Source organism: Magallana gigas, chromosome 3, assembly GCF_963853765.1.
Source record: "Magallana gigas chromosome 3, xbMagGiga1.1, whole genome shotgun sequence".
In the NCBI taxonomy this organism is placed as follows: domain Eukaryota; kingdom Metazoa; phylum Mollusca; class Bivalvia; order Ostreida; family Ostreidae; genus Magallana; species Magallana gigas.
This window is the reverse complement of record NC_088855.1, coordinates 38,992,239-39,016,041: the sequence shown is the minus strand read 5'-3', so window position 1 is coordinate 39,016,041 and position 23,803 is coordinate 38,992,239. Positions and strand designations below refer to the sequence as shown.

The window sequence follows — 23,803 nt, the reverse complement described above, 5'->3', positions numbered from 1 at the left end:
AATATTTCTCAGTAAAGTGCTATGGGAGAAGGACTTTAGAGCCTTTTTGGCCCCTTATTTAAGGGACCAGCCCCTTTTTCTTGTTATCAAACGGAAGATCCTGTAAATATAAATTTTATTTCTTCTATATGTTATGGTAAAATATTTTCAGGAAAGGAGATAAAGAACGAAAACCATTAAAAATTACGTCGTTTTTTTAAACTCGATTTTCGGGTCCAGGCGAGCTTCGACGCCTTTGAAGCCAGACAACCACAAATGCCTTTAAACACATCTACAATCTTTTGTCTACAATCCCTGAAAATTTAAATTCAATATCTTTTTTCGTTTAGGAGGAGATAGCAGGACAAAATGACCCTCTAAAAATCACTAAAACGTCAATATCTCCCGAACGGAAATGACGTCATTAAAATAAAAAAATATATATAAGGTTTTTATCAATATCTACAAGATCTGAAATTTTCACGAAAATCGGTCAAGTCGTTTTCAAAAATTCGCTTGTACAAAAAAGCGTTAGAAAAAAAAAAATAAATAAAAGGGAAAAAGAAACAAAGCAATAACAATAAGGTCTTCCGTTGGAAACGGAAGACCTTAATACGAAGATTTTAATATTTGAAATGTGAACCCTAAATCGTTATTTCCAGCAAAAATATACCAAAACTTACTATTTAGAATCGGTTTATATAATCAAGAGTCAACAGGAAACATTTTATTAACCATACGAATTTTTATTTTGTCCAGCTGGCTGACATTTAACTTCTTAGCAAGCGACTTAAATACTTATCTTTTAATTTAATTTAGCATTAACCTTTTTAGAATTCTTGTACGTTTAGGGTATATAAAAGTAAAATGGCGAACGACGGTTTGTATAACAGTGGGTATCTAATTTGTAAAGTTTGAAATATATTTCAGAATATTTTTATATTATGATTTACCAACAATTCATGGAAATATTTTCCATAATGCTGCGAGGCAGTGCAAATCTAGTACATAATATACGATATACGCATATTATTTCCGTCATATATAAATATTCCAAATAGTTTCAATAATTGTATTAACCATTAACAAGGAAACTGAGTTTGAACAATTTTGTGGGTGATTTAGGCTCAACGACTTTTCACACGGTGTTGGACTTTTTCGCTGTTTTACATTCAAGTTATTTAATCCTGATGTTTCATACAAGAAGAACACAGAAGACAGAGACGCAGTATGGTAAAAAGGAACCCAGAGTGGCGGTGATCTTGCTTTTGGGATTTTGTGTTTTACCAGGCCCCTCGATTCAATCGACTACTGTTTCGCCAGCCTCGCACGTGTGTCTGCTACAAGAGTAAGTTGTTTGTTAGTCAATTATAATGAACATCAGTTATAGGTTTCACATGCTTACACAACTGATATATTCTTCCAAATGCCTAGAATATCATATACATCCGGTTTTAAAATGATATTAAGCGATGCGATTGACATTTTCTATTTTTGGGGGGGTGGGGGGGGGCACTCAATTGATTTTGATAAATACGTTGATTGGTAACATTCAACAGGTACATTAACATCACCCATGCTGGAATTCTAAAGAATATCATAAAAAGAATACAATAAAGATTTTTCAAAGGAACTTACTAGTATCTAAATGCACCATTCCACAGAGAAACACTTGTATGATAAAGTATCATAGTAGTTCGACATAATTCAGCATGGCCGTTATTGCTGAACGACTTCTATAGCAATATTTCTTCAGAAAAACGGACTATTTTTCTTCGCGGACAAATTTGTATAACTCATTCTGTGTAATATAAATATATATGTGTAGAAATTAAGACAAAACCGACAGTTTTTAACATAGCAAACTCACAACAACAACAAACCAACACCCCCCCCCCCCTAATTTTTAAAATAAAGCTTGGTTTTGAGATTTGACGGAGGTAAACTTTTCTTTGTAGTGGGTCGATGAGGTGTTGCAGTGATTACTATCAGACACCAAACGGTTGTCAAGGTAAGACTTGCAATGAAACAGCTAAAATTGTATCAGAATTAATATCGAAAAAACTTGAGTATTGACTCAGATGTGTTTGAAATTAACCATATAAACCGTATGAAGAAAAAAATAGTTTGATTTAATAAAGGTTGATCATAATTTCCTTTTTTAGAATGCGTTGGTTCATTTGGTTTTAACTGTTCTGTGCCATGTCCCCAAGACTATTTTGGACCAAGCTGTGCTTCTATGTGTCAGTGTGGGAAAGATGAGTGTGATGCCAAACTTGGATGCCCTAAGGGTACAGTAGGACTTCTAATAGATGTTGTTGTACATTTTTTTTAATGTTCTCATTGGTTTTCGGAATTATCTAAAAATTTATGGTTTTGCAATTGTATGTAATTTTCAAATTTATTTTGTAGATATGAATTCAACAATGAAATCCTTCAAGACATCAGACTCGTCACAAGCAGTTTTCCCAAACAGCACACCTGAAAGTTTGTTCCAAAAGCTGTCTCTAACAAATTGGGTGCTTATTTTTACTTCTGCATTTGTTGTGGTTTCCGTAGCCATAGGATGCGTCATCTTTGTCAGAAACAAAGCAGAGAGGTAAGGTTGAGGACTTCATGGTTTGCTTTTTAATCTACATACTTTTTTGACGGGGTAGATTCAGTGGATACATTTATGTAATTGTGCTGTCAAATGCCGGTATGTTTGTAAGAAATACATTTAACAAAGTGGCCCTTTTACGCTTCCAAACAAATCAGTGAAATCGTTTTTTGACATACAATGTAAAATAGGATTTTTTTTTCAGAGAACAGAGACGTAACCAAAATGATTTTAGCTCGGAAATGGAAGTTAGGGAGGACTTCGATAATGCAACAAAAATCCCGAATTCAGGATATATCTAAAGGAAGTGATCATTAAACGGATTAAAAACAGATATAGCATTCCTGTGCCGTCATTATTTTTTTATATTTACCAATACATGCATAAACACCGATGTCTGTAGCCATGTCGTTTGTATTTTAAACTTCAACGCACGTGCTTGAACAGATCTTTCTGAGGAAAAATAGTGTTTCTGTTACAGCGATAGCATAACTAATCAGATTATGACGTTATGTCATATATTGGAGAAACTAAGAAAAAAACACCACGTGATCGTTACCACACTAAAGCAAGCTGTGTAAGAATGCCAATTGTGATGAATTAAGTAGGAGTAAGGACCACAATTTTACCACGCAACAGTGCCTACATGTACTTAAAATCAGGCGTGATCGTTTGGTTCGTAGGATCAGATTTTGTTGATACATGTACATATAAATAGGAAAATGAGAATTTCGTACACCTTTGAACTATCCAGTCTGTAATAAAGCGGGATCCACATCTCTATGTCATGCTTAGGTGATTTTGTTATAACATTGAAAGTATGCTCAGTTTTTACACTTCTATGGATAAAAAATTCCATTTACTTTTGTAAAAGCAGTTTGGAAAATAAATGCATTTTTCGATTACAGTGACGTTTTCATTGCTTGTCAATTTGCTTGTCACAATTTTCTTAAACATTAAATTGAACAAGCAATGCGCAAATGAATTTATAAGAACAATTTAGAAGGAGGTACCTTTTGTTATACAAATGTAAGTCCCCTTAAAGGGGCATGGTCACGATTTTGGTCAAAAAATATTTTTCCGATTTTGATATTTACAACGCTTCAGTAAGACATTTTTAAAAGGCATCCGAAATTTGTGTATCGTTTGTTGAGTTATAAGCGAGTTACAGAGCTTGGAATTCTTTGCTATGTAAACAAAGCGTTTGTTTACATTTTGAACGTTGAAGTGAAAATTCCAGTTTTATACCTAAAATGAATGTGTTAAACGTTAGGAACTGTTTATCAATGCTTAAAAAGAATAAAAGATTGAAAAATAAGCTGGAAAAGAATATTTAACTGGAATATTGAACATATGTAAACAAAAACAGGGCACGAGCCTTGTTTACATGACAAAGAATTGTGAGCCCTGTATCTTGCTTATAAATCGACGAATGACTCTAAAATTTTATTTACACATTAGAAATGCATTTCTAATGCATTGTTAATAATAAAAACAGAAAAATAGAATTTGACCAAAATTGTGACCAGGTTTGCAACGACTGCCGGAAGAAATAAGTGCAAGAAAAGCGAGAATTTAAGGTGATGCAGGTACACATTGCTTTATTTGGAAACTAATTGATAATATAACTTAGCTGATAGACTATCCTTGTTAATTTACCGTCAATAAGGAAACAATTGAAAAACAATTTTACCCAGTCTTCTTTTTTGTTTCAATGTCCGTTTACACTTAAAAATGTAATTGTTAGGGGTTTTTTCGTTCAAGCATTTTAATCCTGATGTTTTATAGATATTAAAATAAATGAAAAAGCAAGCGACATGACTTGTATATATAAACCAAGTACATCGGCGATCTTGCTACACGTTTTTGGAATTCTTTTTTTACTCAGCTCTTCGATTCTTTCAGCTACCATTAGGCCAAACTTGTGCAGACAATCAGAGTAAGTTGTATGTTTTTATAACTTAGTATTCTGTTCTCAGAGTAAGTTGTATGTTTTTTTTATAAGTATTCTGTTCTCTTTAATACAGACACGTAGTATCGTTTTGAAAGCGCGCGTATGTTTTGGGTGGGGGCAAACTTATCCAAAATCTTGACAAGCAAACACAAAGACAAGAAAACCCTAGTCCGCCAGTCTTGTAGAGTTCTTGTAAACTTCCAAGTTGTAGCGCAGAACATCGAGCCTACCAAACTTCTACTATACCGTGAATTTACATTCAATTTATCTATTGCTCCCAGAAAAGTGGAATATTAGATGGAGGGACTCTTTCAAACTTCATTTTTCTATTTGAAATATAAGAAAAATGTTTTCTGCGATAAATAGCGGGAAGTTGGGGTATGGAAAATGCTTCCCTCACTCGGTCTCCCCTGATACTATGTGCCTGTAAAAGATTTTGAAATTATATAATATGTTGGGTCTTTTATGGCTTACGGATACAACGGTTGCGAACAATTTAGCATAAATGATCACATACTATTAAAAAATGTGTTGCTTAATGGACCGAGCATAAACGTTTCTTTCATATTGTATTTTTACTTTACTTTGATAGAATTTCTTTTTATCATATTCAATGTTTGTTTAGCAAGCGTAGATCTATATATCAAATATATAGTCCACAAAGAACTAGAACATTGATGCGCAAAATGCCAATCGTACATTAGTAACTGCTTATGTTATTTGGTTAGCTTGTTTAACGTTTGTCAGAACAAATACATGTACGTGTACTGTAAAATACATAATGCGACTTTCTAGAAATTGCCTGCTCTACATTAACCAAATTTGCATTGACTAACATATTTTATATCTGACGATGTATTTTATTTTCAGATGGACAAAAGAAAACAAACATAAAGCCTCCCTCAATCTTAGCTTTTAAATAAGAGGAATATAAGGAAGATACTAAGAATATAATATTTAAAATGTGAACTTTAAACTCCTTACTTTCGGCAGAAATGAACCGATACTTACTATTTAGAATCAGCTTATATAACCAAGAGTCAACAGGAAACAAAATATCAATTTTATCGATCATGAATACGACTTTTATTTAGTCTGGCATTTAACTTCAGAACAAGCCACTTACATACTTATCTTCAAATTTGATTTAGCACAGATACTGTGTAACCTTATGAGACTTCTTAGACGTTTAGAGTAAATAAAATTTGAATATGTGTTACGCTAATATTGATTTTCTCATAAATTTCATCCAAATATATTAGCAATCAAACTACATGAAATCTAAAGTCTACTTCACTACTGTAATTTAAATTTTTATATTAACCCCCCCCCCAAAAAAAAACAACAACAAAGAAACATAAAACAAACAAAAAATCCAAAAAGAACTAAAAAAGACAGACACGCTCTGATGATTTGATCTCTTTATTGTACTTTTCAGTGGATCAATGTACTGTTGCACTGGTTACTATCTGACCGAAAATGGTTGTCAAGGTAATCATTTGATAGTAAGTCCATGACGATGAAGTAGGTAATTTTGGGAGAAAAAACATTGAGCATTCATTTAAGCTAATTGTCTTTAACCCATAGAGTAAAAAAAATGAATCAAATCAATTCAAACAAGATACTTTATAAGCTATGTTTATGGTATAACAAGACACATTCATTTTCAGAATGCGTCGGTTCAGTTGGTTTAAACTGTTCTTTGCCATGTCCTCCTGAATATTTTGGACCAAAATGTGCTTCGCATTGCCAATGTACGAAAGATGAATGTGATGCAAAATTCGGCTGCCCTAAAGGTAAAATAATACTAGGATTTGCTTTAAATAAATAAATAATAAATTTGCAGATAACAAGAAAACATCTTTTGAGAATTGAGCGGTAGTAGAATTACTAATTTACTTTTGCTCTTGCATGAATATTTTTTGTAGATATGAAAACAACAATGAAAATTTTCAAAATATCAGCCTTGTCACAAACAGTTCCCCCAAACATCATATCTGAAAATTTCTTCCAAAAGCTGTCTTTAGCAAATTGGGTGCTAATATTCAGTACTGCAATCGTAATAGTTTCTGTAGCCATAGGATGCATCATCTTTGTCGGAATCAAAGTAAAGAAGTAAGGTTTAAAACTTTATTATCTGCTACTCAATCTAAATACTTTTTCAAAGGATGGAAGAGGGGTGGATTTAGTGGATATATGCAATTGTATTGTCAAATTTAAGAATTACATTTTTACAAAGTTTCACTAATACATTTCCATACAAAAACTTAAAATCGTGTTTTGAAAAAATGTTTAATTTTTTTTTCAGAAAAGAGAGACGTAACCAAAATGAACTTAGCCCGGAAATTGAATTAAAGGAGGTAAGCTTCTTAATCTAATATTTCTGAAAGGAGGGTGGGGGGTGGATTTGGCGGAGGGTATGTAAAGTGTCAAATGTTAGAAAAACAGTGATATCATGTTTGACATGATTTATGATTTATTTTTACTAGAAAATTGAAACGTAACCAAAACGACTTCATCTTGGAAATGGAATTTAAGAAGGACTTCAATAATTCAACATGGATCCCGAGTTCAGGGATATCATAAAAGGAAAAGGCCATTAAAATACTCTTATGTTTATAACTATTCTATTAGGATTTTAAACTTTAACGTGCTTAAGGTACTTCACGACACTGAGACTTATACTTTTTAAGACACTACGTCACAAGATGGCGATTTAAATGTTTTGTTAAACTGTTTGTATCAATCGATTCAGATATATATCGTCTTAGCTCAGTGATTAAAGTATCAGGCTTGTGAAACGGAGGTCATGAGTTCGAATCCTCCTGGGGCTTTTGTTTATGTTTACTGAATGAAATTTTTGAAAATATAATTTTTTATCTAAAATTGCACATTTTTTCGCCTATTTGACATATATACTTCTTATCCATTATGCTTTCTATCATAATCAAGTAATTTTCTGCTGATTTGAGAAACTATTTTAAGGTGTAGTGAGGGACCTTAACACAGATCCTTCTGTCATAACGGAAATATTACATTTACCTAAAAGGGTCGTAAATTTGAGGTACATTGTCCGTGCGTATAAAAAGGAGGTGTGGGAAAAGACAGATTCCAGTTGACTACTGGAGAGCTGCTTTTCTCACACCTCCTTTTTATACGCAGGGACACTACCTCAAATCTCCGAACCTTATAAGTACATGTGTGCAAGTGCATACCTATGATCTGACGCCCCGTGGTCAACAGATCTAGAAGCATTTTATCTATATTTCCGACCCGGTGTCGACAGGCTCATCACTTGACTAACTTAGTAACTACCCATTTTTTCCATAAACGCAACCAATAATGCACTATTTTTATAGCGAATGTACTTATAACCAATTTCTGTAGAATTTCCGTTATGATACTTCTAACAAACATAATGCTATTGAAAAGGAATATTAAAGCAATAGCACAATTGATAAAATTATAACGTACATGTATTTTAAATACATCATGTACTTGAGAAACTCATTAGAGGCTACGTGATCGTAACCACAGATTTTTTAACCATATACAGGCTAATTTAGCTGTACCAGTATGCCAATTGTGATGAATTAAGAAGGAGTAACGACCAAATTTTTACCAAGCAGCAGTATCTTCTTCAAATCAGGCTCTCTAGTTGATTTCATTCTGTAACAAAGATGAGTTCATGTCTCTCTGTCTTGTTTGCGTGATTTTGTTACCGACTGAATGTATGCACAGTTCTTATGCTTGTATTGATGTGTTATCACATTAATTATTGTAAATCCATATAAAAAATGAATGGGTCTCTTTCGACTACAGTGACGTTTTTGTAAATTCACACCAGGTTTGGGGTAATGCTAAATGTAATTTTAATGCATTGCAATGCATTACACGTTTTTAAAGTAATGCTAGTAATGTGTAATGCCACAAATTTAGCATTACAAGTAATGGTAATGTGATGCATTACTTCCAAAAATCTAGTGTAATGCTGGCATTACTATGCTATTTATGTATGGTCATTTTAAAAATCGTGATAAATTGAATAACTGAAATTGTATTTGATTAAAAATTATTTTAAAGAAGAAAAGAAAAAAATCTTGAGATAAACTTTTTTAGTTGCATCTTTAGAAAATATAAAACAACACATTTTTTAATTGTCAAAATCATTAGCTATAACAATACAATTTAATAACATTTTAAAAAGTGCTCTTATCAAAAGTGTCAAATCATTTGAAAAAAAAATTACTCTGGATAATTAATTGAGCTTTCATTAAATTCTTTACTGTTAAGAATGAGTCAGCAACACACAATGCCCTCAGGATAATCTCAAGTATCAAAACAATCTATTGTTTTCAGAAATACTAAACACCCAACCCTCTTCTCTTGGTTGTGTTTCAATAGCATAGAGGACAGACATGCTCCTTAAAAGGCAAAAAAAAAAGAATGTGCTGTCTTACCATTATATCTAAAACCTAATTCCAATATTATTACCCATTTGAAAATAATCTCTCTCTCTCTCTCTCTCTCTCTCTCTCTCTCTCTCTCTCTCTCTCTCTCTCTCTCTCTCTGTGTGTGTGTGTGTGTTTATATTAAGTACATTAGTTTGGACTAAGATAAAATACAAGATTCATGTTTTGTATTTTTCTCTTATTGTCTGAACACAAAATAATGATAAAAATTGCCAAACAGTATCTTTGATTCCATATTCCACTCTTTCTGTAGGAGGTTTATTTAATATAGCTAGGAAGATTTTCAAATCTGACAGGATGCAGTTAAAAGATAAAACCTTTAAAACTTTGATGATCTTATAGTGCAACAGCAATCTTGTATAACTTAATTAATTTGAACCTGATAGTGAACATATACCTGTGGATATGCTAAACTGTGTTTCATATTTAAAAGATTTCCAAAAACTCTTTACTTTAATTTTCAAAACTTATTATTGACTTTTCATAAGTAATGGTAATGGTAATGCATTACTTTACTTAAGTAATGGTAATGTAATGCATTACTTCAAGAAAATTAAGCATTTGTAATGATGACCTAATGCCCAAATTCAGGAAGTTATATTAATGGTAATGTAATTCATTACTTTACACTCTAATTCGCCCCCTAGGCCTGATTCACACACATTATATTTACAAGTAATGCGCATACTAGTATAATTAAGATAAATATTTATGGAAGTACCGTTTGTTGAACAAATGTAAGTCTGCTAAAGTTAATTCAGCAGTAACCACCAATGAAAATAAGTACAAGAAAAGCAAGAACTCAGGATAAAGCGAAATAGTGAAGATATGTCCTGTCGTAAGCTCAGATACATGTACTAAAAATTAGTACGATAATTTTTTTCATAAAAGATAATTTCCCCAAGCGGTATTCCTATAATTGGATACAAATTGTCGATGTACGTGTATCTTAGTTGATGCAATAACCTTGTTAACATATCAACAATAAGGAAACTGTTGAATAATAATTCTACTCAGTTTTCTTTTTTTCTTTTTTTTTTTTGTTTTTTTTAATGTCCGTTTACACTTGAACATATAATTTTAATAGCTATTTCATTTTAATTAATTCCGATGTTTTCTACATAATTATTACGATAAATCAAAAAGTAGGCGACATGACTTGTATATATAAACCAAATTTATCGGCGGTCTTGCTACAATTTTTAGGAGTTCCTTTTTTACTCAGCACTTGGATTCAATCAACTACCGTTTTGCCAGACTTAAATCTGTGCAGGCATCCAGAGTAAGTTTTATGTTCTTATAGACATTCTGGTTTTTTTTACTAATAGATTTTTAAACTAAATAATTACGTTATTTGGTTTGTTCATGGTTTACGAATACAACAGTTAAGGTTCACATACTACATGTAGTATCATTATTTGACAATGATAGAATTCTTTCTTATCTCTTCCATTGTTTGCTTAGCAAGCGTACCAATCAGTCACAAATACACTTTACAAAACACTTAAGTGTACCCCCTAAGGAAATTGTATGATTAGATAATTATAGTATATAATGATATAAAATTTTCTACATTTCATAAACGGTATGTCTTTTTAACAATGTCAAAGCTAAAATGAAACAATATTGATTACAATTATTTACCCTTGACAAAACCTCAAAAACTAGAAGTTAGTGTTTTTCAGCATGTGCTTCATATTAATGGCAACTTTTTGCGGCTGACGTTACGTTACGTCGACTCGATATATCCCAGTGAACTTGAAATAAAAGATACCACAGAGTCTGCTTCATCCGTTTCATATTTGGATATTTTACTGGAGATGGACATTAATGGTAAACTAACACCACACCGTATGATAAACGTGATGACTTCAATTTTTCTATAGTCAACTTTCCTTACTTATGTAGCAATATACCTTCATCGCCTGCATATGGTGTTTTTGTCTCTCAGTTGATTCGATACGCAAGGGCATGCTCTTAGTATGAACAGTTTATAAGACGAATCAAGCCACTGACAAACAAGTTTATAAAACAGGACTATCAACAGTCTCGCTTAAAGTCATCTTCTCGTAAGTTTTATGGTCGATACAACGAATTTGTCATCAAATACAATCTTCCTCTGGGTCGCATGCTGTCTGACATTTTTCATACTAATTGTAAGACCATAATTAATCACCTAATTGTCTAAGGACTTTTCCGATTTTTTCCCCGATTACGACAAAGAGCACACGGCGGGTGTGACTGGTCATCAGAGAATGCTCACTCCTCCTAGGCACCTGATCATACAACTATCTATTTGGAGGTCAGTGTTGCTCTGCTTTGAAATTGTATTTCGTTTAATGGATTTTTGAGATGGTTCACGGTTTGTTATTGTCATTTTTTCATTTAGTAATATTCACAAATGAAAAAATACTTCAAATCGGCCAAACAACCGTTGAGGAAAATACTAGACCCGTTGGAATGTTGGTGTCTGAATTGCATTGTTTATTTCTTCCTCGATATTGCTTTAAATAGTTGGCTATACGCATATATAAAAAGTTAACTAACATAATTTTTCGATGCTATAACCGTATCGTCATTTCCATCGACAACCAACAATAATCCGCAAGCTCTGGGGAGATTTAACAAGACCGGATGTTTTCTGGATATCTTGCAAACGTCCGTATTTTTTGGTCAAAACCAGATGTCAAGATCGCTACAACATTTTTAACCAATTGAGAGTTAGATGAAAATCAGCCACCCAAATCCAAGACAAAAGAATTTGTTTATTTCATATAATCAAAACTTTACCTTCGATGAACACTTAGAACCAGGGTTCAGTGGTTACCTATAATGTTTTGTAACTGCTAGTATAATTTACAGTTTATAGACTGATTAGCTTGTTTAACGTTTGTCAGTGAAAATTTATGCAGTATAAAATATAAAATGCCAATTGCAACTAGAAATTGCCTGCTCTTTATCAACCTTAATGGCACTGATTGATAGATATTTTGTATTTGAAGATGTATTTTATCAAAAAGGACATGCAAAACAAAAACAGAACTCATTCCCCCCACACTCGTCCATTATATAAAAAAAAATATGATACATATCAGTAATATTTTTATGTGAACCTTTTCCTCATTACTTCCGGTAAAATTATACCGATACTTACTATTTAGAATCGGTTTATATATATAATCAAGAGTCAACAGGAAACACGTTATCCATTTTATCGACCACACAACTTTTATTTCGCCAGGTATTAAATGCTTCAGAACAAGCTACTTACATACTTATTTTCGAATTGATTTACCACAAATATCACATCCTAAGACTTCTATACTCTGCCCAAAGTTTCTTCTTTCAACATTTTTGCTTAATATTTCGATAATCATAAAAATTTTTGTGTCCAACGTTCTTTCATCTACTATGATGATCAAATACTTTCAGATTTAAAACGTCCCCTCTACCGATAAATGGAAAGTCTAAGGCGATTCGCTGTGCAAACGACATGAAAAGAATCCGGATGAGAACGATGAAAAATTGTGCGATATGTCCCGAGTTTTTCCGAATGCAGAAAAGATATAACGAATTCCCACTATAAATCTCCATAAACATTTGAATTGTTCAGGTTAATTTCCCCGAGTAGAAATAGATGAAATGTCTGCGAGGAAATCGTTTTCCCCCTTACATCGATTTCAATTGTACTTCTTTGACAAGTAATGTATTATCGTTAATATTCGTCAGGAAACAGTAACCTTGGACAGACTAAAGACGTTCAGCATATGAAAAAAATAAAATGATGATAAATATAACCTCTCTCCCTCCTGTTTATTCGTGCATGATATATTCAATTTGATAATGTGTTTCGTTAATTTACTTTTTTTGTAACTTTCACGCAAATCTACGGTCAACGTACTCAATGTAAAGTAAACATTTTAAAGATCAAAATGCCCCAAAAAACAAACAACTAATAATAATAACTCTCAACAGACACGCTCTGATGATTTGATCTTTTTATTGTACTTTTCAGTGGATCAATGTACTGTTGCACTGGTTACTATCTGACCGAGAATGGCTGTCAAGGTAAAAGAAGATGGGGGAACAAGATAGCGCAAATGCACATTTTGTTTAGTCGTAAAATACAATTTCAAATTTAATTTTTTTAACTAAATATACTTGATAATGTTAAAATACAATTCTACAAAGGCCCAATTTTTAACTTAACTATATTAAGTTTTGAATATTTTAACAACCGATAGGAAAAAAATCTAAAGTTTTGGTTCTATCGAACCCACAACCCAAAAACCCTTAACCTATAATATTATATAATGTCTGCTGCTCTAACCACTGAGTCACTTCTGTCACAACAAACTACATTGTTAAATTCTATATGCGACTACAACCACTAATTTACGGACTTTATTATTTTTCCAAAACGTTCCATTGTTGCGATACAATATGACATTTTTACAGTAAAGTGGGTCATCTCTCCATGTTTTCATTGTTTGAAATCGGTTTGATTTCCTTTAAACCTTATATATACACTACGACAAAAATATGGAGCTCAGACCCACTCTATAAAAGAAAAGGCATTGAAGTTCTAAAAATGACACTATTTGGAGGTTTTGACACTCATGCGCCAGTTTAAATCAACATATTACAAATATTTAACATATTTAAGGGTTATAAATCAATGTTATGGTAAATATACAAGAAAGAATAAAGAAATTATGAGATTTGTTGATATTTTAATTCAATCCTCATATGGGCAGTTTACACCCATCTTCTTTGAAAGAAAGTCAATGGCGATGCAGTAGGTAATATTGGGAGAAATAACATTGAGCATTCATTTGAGCTAATTTCTTTTAACCCAGAGAGTAAAAAAATGAATCCTAAATATTCAAACAAGATGCGTTATAAGCTATGTTTATGGTATAACAAGACACATTCATTTTCAGAATGCGTTGGTTCATTTGGTTTTAACTGTTCTTTGCCATGTCCTCCTAAATATTTTGGACCAAAATGTGCTTCGTTATGCCAATGTACGGAAGATGAATGTGATGCAAAATTCGGCTGCTCTAAAGGTAAATAATACTAGGATTTTCTTTAAATAAACAGATAATAAATTTGCAAAACTTCTTTTGAGAATTCAGTGGTAGTAGAATTACTAATTTACGTTTGCTCTTGCATGAATATTTTTTGTAGATATGAAAACAACAATGAAAATTTTCAAAATATCAGCCTTGTCACAAACAGTTCCCCCAAACATCATATCTGAAAATTTCTTCCAAAAGCTGTCTTTAGCAAATTGGGTGCTAATATTCAGTACTGCAATCGTAATAGTTTCTGTAGCCATCGGATGCATCATCTTTGTCGGAATCAAAGTAAAGAAGTAAGGTTTAAAATTTTATTATCTGCTACTCAATCTAAATACTTTTTCAAAGGATGGGGGAGGGGTGGATTTAATGGATATATGCAATTGTACTGTCAAATTTAAGAATTACATTTTTACAAAGTTTCACTAATACATTTCCATACAAAAACTTAAAATCGTGTTTTGAAATAATGTTTGATTTTTTTTTCAGAAAAGAGAGACGTAACCAAAATGAATTTAGCCCGGAAATTGAATTGAAGGAGGTAAGCTTCTAAATCTAATTTTTCTGAAAGGGGTGGGGGTGCATTTAGCGGAGGGTATGTAAAGAGTCAAATGTTAGAAAGACAGTGATATCATGTTTGACATGATTTATGATTTTTTTCACTAGAAAATTGAAACGTAACCAAAACGTAACCAAAACGACTTCATCTTGGAAATGGAATTTAAGGACTTCAATAATTCAACATGGATCCCGAGTTCAGGGACATCATAAAAGGAAAAGGCCATTAAAATACTCTGATGTTTATGACTATCCTATTGGAATTTTAAACTTTAACGTGCTTAAGGTACTTCACGACACTGAGACTTATACTTTTTAAGACACTACGTCACAAGATGGCGATTTAAATGTTTTGTTAAACTGTTTGTATCAATCGATTCAGATATATATCGTCTTAGCTCAGTGATTAAAGTACCAGGCTTGTGAAACGGAGGTCATGAGTTCGAATCCTCCTGGGGCTTTTGTTTATGTTTACTGAATGAAATTTTTGAAAATATAATTTTTTATCTAAAATTGCACATTTTTTCGCCTATTTGACATATATACTTCTTATCCATTATGCTTTCTATCATAATTTTCTGCTGATTTGAGAAACTATTTCAAGGTGTAATGAGGCACCTTAACACAGATCCTTCTGTCATAACGGAAATATTACATTTACCTAAAAGGGTCGGAAATTTGAGGTACATTCAACGTGCGTATAAAAAGGAGGTGTGGGAAAAGACAGACTGGAGAGCTGCTTTTCTCACGCCTCCTTTTTATACGCATGGGCACTGTACCTCAAATCTCCGAACCTTATAAGTACATATGTGCATGTGCATACCTATGATCTGACGCCCCGTGGTCAACAGATCTAGAAGCATTTTATCTATATTTCCGACCCGGTGTCGACAGGCTCATCACTGGACTAACTTAGTAATTACCCATTTTTTCCATAAACGCAACCAATAATGCACTATTTTTATAGCGAATGTACTTATAACCAATTTCTGTAGAATTTCCGTTATGATACTTCTAACAAACATAATGCTCTTTAAAAGGAATATTAAAGCAATAGCACAATTGATAAGATTAATAGAATCATTCATTATTACGAGTGTGGGATAGTGAAATTCCACCGAGGGGACAAGATTCACGGTCTAGGACGAGGCTTTGCCGAGTCCTTGACCGTGAATCTTGGCCCCGAGGTGGAATTTCACTATCCCACACGAGTATATAATGAATGATTATTTTTCTCGCATTATATTACCTTAAATATGATGTTTGACAACTTTCTGTTATGACGTTCAAAAGATTACTTTCGGTTTATCCTTCCGCGTGCTTCAAATAGTGCAAGTCAAAATGAGAGCATACGACAGTTTTTTAATTAAAAATATGATAAATTGTAATTAATTAAGCAACACAATTACTAAATAGGTAATCTCAATGCACCATTTTGCATTTCCCTACAGTAAACAACGTTTGTTTATGTTTTAAAACGGTGTAGTAATACACAGTGTAAGACAGAAAAATCTCACACTGCTGTCTCACACCGGACAAACCGATCTCACACCGGTGATAATGCGAGAAAATAACGTACATGTATTTTAAATACATCATGTACTTGAGAAACTCATTAGAGGCTACGTGATCGTGATCACATATTTTTTAACCATATACAGGCTAATTTAGCTGTACCAGTATGCCAATTGTGATGAATTAAGAAGGGTAACGACCAAATTTTTACCAAGCAGCAGTATCTTCTTCAAATCAGGCTTTCTAGTTGATTTCATTCTGTAACAAAGATGAGTTCATGTCTCTCTGTCTTTATTGCGTGATTTTGTTACCGACTGAATGTATGCACAGTTGTCATGCTTGTATTGATGTGTTATCACATTAATTATTGTAAATCCATTTAAAAAATGAATGTGTCTCTTTCGACTACAGTGACGTTTTTGTAAATTCACACCAGGTTTTGGGAAATGCTAAATGTAATTTTAATGCATTGCAATGCATTACATGTTTTAAAGTAATGCTAGTAATGTGTAATGCCACAAATTTAGCATTACAAGTAATGGTAATGTGATGCATTACTTCCAAAAATCTAGTGTAATGCTCGCATTACTATGCTATTTATGCATGATCATTTTAAAAATCGTGATAAATTGAATAACTGAAATTGTATTTGATTAAAAATTATTTTAAAGAAGAAAAAAACATTCTTCAGATAAAAATATTTTAGTTTTATCTTAAGAAAGTATAAAACAACACATTTTTTAATTGTCAAAATCATTAGCTATAACAATACAATTTAATAACATTTTAAAAAGTGCTCTTATTAAGAGTTTCAAATCATTTGAAAAAAAAGTTCTCTGGATATTTTAATTGGGCTTTCAATACTGTTACTGTTAAGAATGTGTCAACAACACAAAATGCCCTCAGGATAATCTCAAGTATCAAAGCAATCTATTGTTTTAAGAAATGCTAAACACCCAACCCTCTTCTCTTGGTTGTGTTTCAATAGCATAGAGGGCAGACATGCTCCTTTAAAGGCAAAAAAATGAATGTGCTGTCTAACCATGATATCTGGAAGCTTAAAACCCAATTCCAATATTATTACCCATTTGAAAATAATTTTTCTCTCTCTCTCTCTTTCTCTCTCTCTCTCTCTCTCTCTCTCTCTCTCTGTTAATATTGGTACATTAGTTTGCAATAAGATAAAATACAAGATTCATGTATTTTTCTCTTATTGCCTGAACACATAATAATGATAAAAATTGCCAAACATTATCTTTGATTCCATATTCCACTGTTCCTGTAGGATGTTTATTTAATATAGCTAGGAAGATTTTCAAACCTGACAGGATGCAGGATAGCATAGAGGACAAACATGCTCCTTAAAAGGCAAAAAAATGAATGTGCTGTCCAACCATAATATCTGGAAGCTTAAAACCAAATTCCAATATTATTACCCATTTGAAAATAATCTCTCTCTCTCTCTCTCTCTCTCTCTCTCTCTCTCTCTCACTCTCTCTCTCTCTCTCTCTCTGCTCTGTGTGTATCTGTGTTTATATTAGTACATTAGTTTGGACTGAGATAAAATACAAGATTCATGTATTTTTTTTCTTATTGCCTGAACACATAATAATGACAAAAATTGCCAAACAGTATCATTGATTCCATATTTCACTGTTCCTGGAGGATATTAATTTAATATAGCTAGGAAGATTTCAAACCTGACATGATGCAGTTAAAAGATAAAACCTTTAAAACTTTGATGATCTTATAGTGCAACAGCAATCTTGTATAAGTTAGTTAATTTGAACCTGATAGTGAACATAAACCTGTGGATATGCTAAACTGTGTTTCATATATGAAAGATTTGCAAAAACTCTTTACTTTAATTTTCAAAACTTATTTATTGACTTTTCATAAGTAATGGTAATACATTACGTTACTTAAGTAATGATTATGTAATGCATTACTTCAAAAAATTAAGTGAAATAGTTGTAATGATAATTTAATGCCCAAATTCAGGAAGTAATATTAATGGTAATGTAATTCAGTACTTTACAATGTAATTCGCCCCCTAGGCCTGATTCACACACATTATATTTACAAGTAAATCGCAGTATTGCTATATTAGGATACAAATTGATGATGTACATGTATCTCAGTTGATGCACTAACCTTGTTAATATACCAACAATAAGGAAACTGTTAAATAATCATTCTACTCAGCTTTTATTTAAAATGTCCGTTTACACTCGAACATGTAATTTTAAAGGCTGTTCTAATATAATTAATTCCGATGTATTCTACATAATTATTAAGATAAATCAAAAAGCAGGCGACATGACTTGTATATATAAACCAAGTTTATCGGCGGTCTTGCTACAAGTTTTTGAAGTTCCTCTTTTACTCAGCACTTGGATTCAATCAACTACCGTTTTGCCAGACTTAAATTTGTGCAGGGAACCAGAGTAAGTTTTATGTTCTTATAGACATTCTGGGTTTTTTTAAAAATAGATTTTAACACTAAATAATTATGTTATTTGGTTTGTTCATGGTTTATGAATACAGCAGTTAAGGTGCATTTACTACATGTAGTATCATAATTTGACTATGATAGAATTCTTTCTAATCACTTCTATTGTTTGCTTAGCAAGCGTACCAATCAGTCATAAATACACTTTTCAAAACACTTAAGTGTACCCCCTAAGGAAATTGTATGATTAAATAATTATAATATATAATGATATGGAATTTTCAACATTTCATAATCGGTATGTCTTAACAATGTCACAGCTAAAATGAACAATATTGATTACAATTAATTTCCCTTGACAAAACCTCAAATACTAGAAGTTAGTGTTTTTCAGCATGTGCTTCATATTAATGGCAACTTTTTGCGATTGACGTTACGTTACGACTCGATATATCCCAGTGAACTTGAAATAAAAGATACCACAGAGTCTGCGTCATCTGTTTCATATTTGGATATTTTACTGGAGATGGACATTGATGGTAACCTAACAACAAAACTTTATGATAAACGCAATTACTTTTATTTTTCTATAGTCAACTTTCCTTACTTATGTAGCAATATACCTTCATCGCCTGCATGTGGAGTTATTGTCTCTCAGTTGAATTGATACGCAATGGCATGCTCTTCGTATGAACAGTTTCTAAGACGAAGCAAGCTTTTGACAAACAAGTTTATAAAACAGAACTATCAACAGTCTCGCTTGAAGTCATCTTTTCGTAAGGTAAGTTCAATGGTCGATCCAACGACCTTGTCATCAAATACAATCTTTACTGGGTCGCATGCTGACTGACGTTTTTTATACTAATTGTTAGACCATAATTAATCTTTTCCGATTTTTCCCCCGATTAAGACAAAGAGCACACGGCGGGTGTGACCGATAAGCAGAGGATGCCAACTCCTCCTCGGCACCTGATCCTACATCTATATATTTGGAGGTCCGTGTTGCTCTGTTTTGAGTTGTATCTCGTTTTATGGATTTTTGAGAAGGTTCACGGTTTGTTATTGTCATTTTTTTCATTTACTTCAAATCGGCCAAACAACCGTTGAGGAAATACAAGAGCCGTTGGGAATGTTGGTGTCTGAATTGCATTGTTTATTTCTTCCTCGATATTGTTTTAAATAGTTGGCAATACGTATAAAAAGTTAACTAACATAATTTTTCGATGCTATAACCTTATCGTCATTACCAACGACAACCAACAACAATCCGAAAGCTCTGGGGTATATTAAACCAGACCGGATGTTTTCTGGATATCTTGCAAACGTCCGTATTTTGGGTCAAAACCAGATGTCAAGATCACTACAATTAACTTTCTTAACCAATTGAGACTAAGATGAAACCAGCCACCCAAAGGCAAGACAAACGAATGTGTATATTTAATATAATTAAAACGTAACCTTTAGTGAACACTCAGAACTAGTGTTCAGTGGTTATCTATCATTTTTTTGTAACTGCTAATATGATTTACACTTTATAGACTGGTGAGCTTGTTTAACGTTTGTCAGTGAAAATTTATGCAGTGTAAAATATAAATGCCAGCTAGAAACTGCCTGCTCTTTATCAACTTGAATTGTACTGATTGATAGATATTTTGTAATTGAAGATGTATTCTATCAAAAAGAACATGCAAAACAAAAACAAAACCCCTTTCCTCAAACTTGTCCATAAAATATAAAAAAAATATGATGAATATAAGTAATATAAGATAAATATGAAAAAATGAATTTAAAATGTGAGCCTTTTCCTCATTACTTCCGGTAAAAATATACTGATACTTACTATTTAGAATCGGTTTAAATAATCAAGAGTCAACAGGAAAAACGTTATCCATTTTATCGACAACACTACTTTTATTTCGTCAGGTATTAAATATTTCAGATCAAGCAACTTACATACTTATTTTCGTATTGATTTACCACAAATATCACCTCCTAAGACTTCTATACTCTGCCCAAAGTTTCTTTTTCAAACATTTCTGCTTAATATTTCTATAAGGAATAAGGAATCATTCTTTGCGTATTATGAGGTGATAATTTCAGTCGGGGCGTGATCAAATCCAATAAGGCCCGAAGGGTTTCATGATTGATTTGATCACGCCCCGACCGAAATTATCACCTCATAATATTCAAAGAATGATTCCTTATTACTTATATTCATATAATTTTAAGCCATCGTACGATTAAATATATAAATATAAATTAGCAAACCCCGCTGGCGCCTCAATTTGGCGTCATTTGTATTATGGGTTATATAGTACAAAATCGATACGTAGTGTTATTAAAGGCAAAGACACTGGAAAATGTAAATATATAATCATAAACACCTGTGTGCCCATTCTTTCATCTACTTTATTGATCGAAGTAAAGATTTTCAGATTTAAAACACCCCCTCTACCGCTTTAGGTTTCAATACACAACCAAAAATAGAAAGTCTAAGGGGATTTGCTGTGCAAACGACATGAACAGAATCCGGATGAGAATGATTAAAGTATTGCGCGAGGTGGCCCGAGTTTTCCGAATGCAGAAAAGATATAATCAAAACATAAAATCTACGGTCAACGTACTCAATGTAAATTTTAAAGATTAAAAAACCCAACAAAACAAACAAACATAAAACAAACAAAAAATCCAACAACAAAAAACCCCTCAAATAAGACAGACACGCTCTGCTGATTTGATATCTTTATTGTACTTTTTAGTGGATCAATGTACTGTTGCACTGGTTACTATCTGACCGAAAATGGTTGTCAAGGTAAATTTTTGAAGTCCATGACGATGTAGATAAAAAATTTTGAAAAAAAACCCTATTATGCATTCATTTAAGCTAATTGCCTTAAACAATTAGTGAAAAGAATGAATATTTGATATTCAAACAAGATCCTGTTTAGCTATGATTATAGTATTTCAAAACCCTTTCATTTTCAGAATGCATTGGTTCATTTGGTTTAAACTGTTCTTTGCCTTGTCTTTCTGGCTATTTTGGACCAAGATGCACTCTCCATTGCCAATGTGTGAAAGATAAGTGTGATGCTAAATTCGGCTGCCCAGGTAAATTAATATAATGATTTTCTATAGATACCAAAACGCTTTTTTCTGACCAAATTTTAATTTCATTTTTTTTTTGGTATATTCATGTATTGTTAGTTTTGGCAGATGAGGATAAAACATCATTGGAGATTTCAATGGGTAAAGTATGGCTTCTTTAAGATGTTGTTCATCTACATCTGTTAACTTTCAAATTAATTTTTGGCATTACTGCCTAATTTGTTTTTGAACTTGCTTGAATATTTATTGTAGGTATAAAGACAACAATGAACATTTTCAAGACAACGACCTCATCACAATCAGTTTCCCTAAACAGCACATCTGAAAATTTCTTTCAAAAGCTGTCTTTAAAATATTGGGTGCTTATCTGTAGTACTGCATTTGCAGTGGTTTCTGTTGCTATAGGCTGCTTCATATTTGTTAAAATCAAAACAAAGAGGTAAGCTTTTTAGTCTATTTTTGGGGGGTGGGGTGGGATGAGGGATCTGATTTGGCGGAGGGTTTGTTATATGTCAAAGGTAAGCAAAAACGTAAAGTCGTGTTTAACATGATATATGAATTTTTACCCTAGAAAACGGAGACGTAGCCAAAATGATTTCAAATCGGAAATGGAATTAAAGGAATTCTTCGATAATGCAACGAAAATCCCGAGCTCTGGATATATTTAGAGGAAGTAACCAGAAAAGGGATTTAAAGCAGAAACAACTTTTCTCCGCTCCAAGTGTTCGATATATTTTAACATTACAGTGCTAAAGGCGGATCTCTCTAAGTCAAACTGCAGTTTACTAAAAGAAATGTACAGCATACCTGAACAGACTGCTACGTATTTTGATTATCTCATGCTGGAGAAACTCAAAGGTGGCTACGTGATCGTTGCCACATTATATTATTTCAGTCTTCTGACAAAGATATGATTCAAAGAAAAACAAGTTTGTGTCAGATATGCCAATTGTGATCAGTTAAGTGATAGTAAGGGCCAACATTTTCACCAAGCGGTAGTATCTAGTTCTAATAAAGCGTTGATTGTTTTCCCAGGGTCACGTTTTGTCTATAAATATATGTAAATAATAAAAAAGATGATAATTTTTGTCTTTGGACATTTTAATCTGTAATAAAGTTGAATCTACGTCTCTATATGTTTGGGTGATTATAATATTAAACACTGAGAGTATCCACAATTTTTATATAATTTCGTTAATGTATTGTCACATTAATTTTTTTGCCCGGCCCACTTCATAAGCAGTGACCACGGTGCACAGCACCGGGTGTTGACTGAACTGTTGAAATCGTGTACCGCAAAACAATGTAGTTCCAACTTATAGGGGAATGTAAAATGTTTATTATGTGAGTCAGTCTGTGAAAGTTTACATCTGGTATATATTTAAATACGGGGTGTTAAATATCTGACCCTCCAAAGAGTACTAACATTAACTATATTAATTCATGACTGTTTAGTGTCTCTATGCAGTGTTTAAGTATGCCATATCATGAAAACTATTTAATACACATTGCAGGATTGTTTTTTGTTTTATCAATTAATGATCATATCGTTTATTTTTATGAACTACAAAGAAAGGAAAGAGTATGTAAATCTTCTTTAGGGGGATGTGCAGTCATTTTGTACATTTGAGAATAAAAATGAAAACATTTCTTGAACTGGCTTGTTACTGCCTTAAGCTGACCAAACATGTTCACTAAAGATTAAGAACAATTCAATTTTAGAACATGAAAAATCCTGTGTCTATGGAGACACCTTGACGTTATATTTTCATGGAGAAAAAAAAATAAACGACAATTCAAACAATATTTATTGCATGTGACCAATCACCCAAGTTTATTTTTCATTTATACAAGGATAATTTGTGTAATTTTTTTTAAACAAGTGGGGTAGGGGACCAAAAAGGTTATTTTTAAATAAAACATCAGTTCGTGGTAAACGTATCGTAACGTATTTGAACGTTTCTGCACGTACAAAAGAGTCCCAGATCGGGGACTCGTGTCATGATGTTCGGATCAGATCGATATTAAATCGGGAATTCTATCTAAAACAATCTAATCGGAACGTTCGTTATCGAATCTAAACAGGCA

General features: G+C 32.6%; 2 protein-coding genes and 1 long non-coding RNA gene across 4 annotated transcripts; all 3 read left to right on the top strand.

The window, feature by feature from the left end:
• Positions 1-974: 974 nt before the first annotated feature.
• LOC105340604 (N-acetylglucosamine-1-phosphodiester alpha-N-acetylglucosaminidase) lies at positions 975-5,855 on the top strand. Its single transcript, XM_034481499.2, has 6 exons — positions 975-1,327; positions 1,938-1,990; positions 2,145-2,270; positions 2,392-2,578; positions 2,784-4,517; positions 5,403-5,855. The coding sequence occupies exons 1-5, from the start codon at positions 1,170-1,172 to the stop codon at positions 2,878-2,880; spliced, it is 621 nt and encodes a 206-aa protein (XP_034337390.2). The 5' UTR covers positions 975-1,169; the 3' UTR covers positions 2,881-4,517; positions 5,403-5,855.
• Positions 5,856-10,299: 4,444 nt separating this feature from the next.
• LOC117692725 (N-acetylglucosamine-1-phosphodiester alpha-N-acetylglucosaminidase) lies at positions 10,300-16,568 on the top strand. Of its 2 annotated transcripts, none has more exons than XM_066079705.1 (6): positions 10,300-10,837; positions 13,020-13,072; positions 13,948-14,073; positions 14,195-14,381; positions 14,575-14,626; positions 14,752-16,568. In XM_066079705.1, the coding sequence occupies exons 2-6, from the start codon at positions 13,027-13,029 to the stop codon at positions 14,764-14,766; spliced, it is 426 nt and encodes a 141-aa protein (XP_065935777.1). In that variant the 5' UTR covers positions 10,300-10,837; positions 13,020-13,026; the 3' UTR covers positions 14,767-16,568. The 2 variants fall into 2 exon arrangements, with proteins under 2 accessions (XP_065935777.1, XP_065935776.1); XM_066079704.1 differs by lacking the exon at positions 10,300-10,837 and adding an exon at positions 10,849-11,306.
• A 1,756-nt stretch (positions 16,569-18,324) lies between these two features.
• On the top strand, positions 18,325-23,365 carry LOC136273940 (uncharacterized). The gene is made up of 5 exons (XR_010712161.1): positions 18,325-18,605; positions 21,370-21,422; positions 21,596-21,856; positions 21,968-22,154; positions 22,287-23,365. It is a non-coding gene; the product is annotated as an uncharacterized lncRNA (long non-coding RNA).
• The last annotated feature ends 438 nt before the right edge of the window (positions 23,366-23,803 follow it).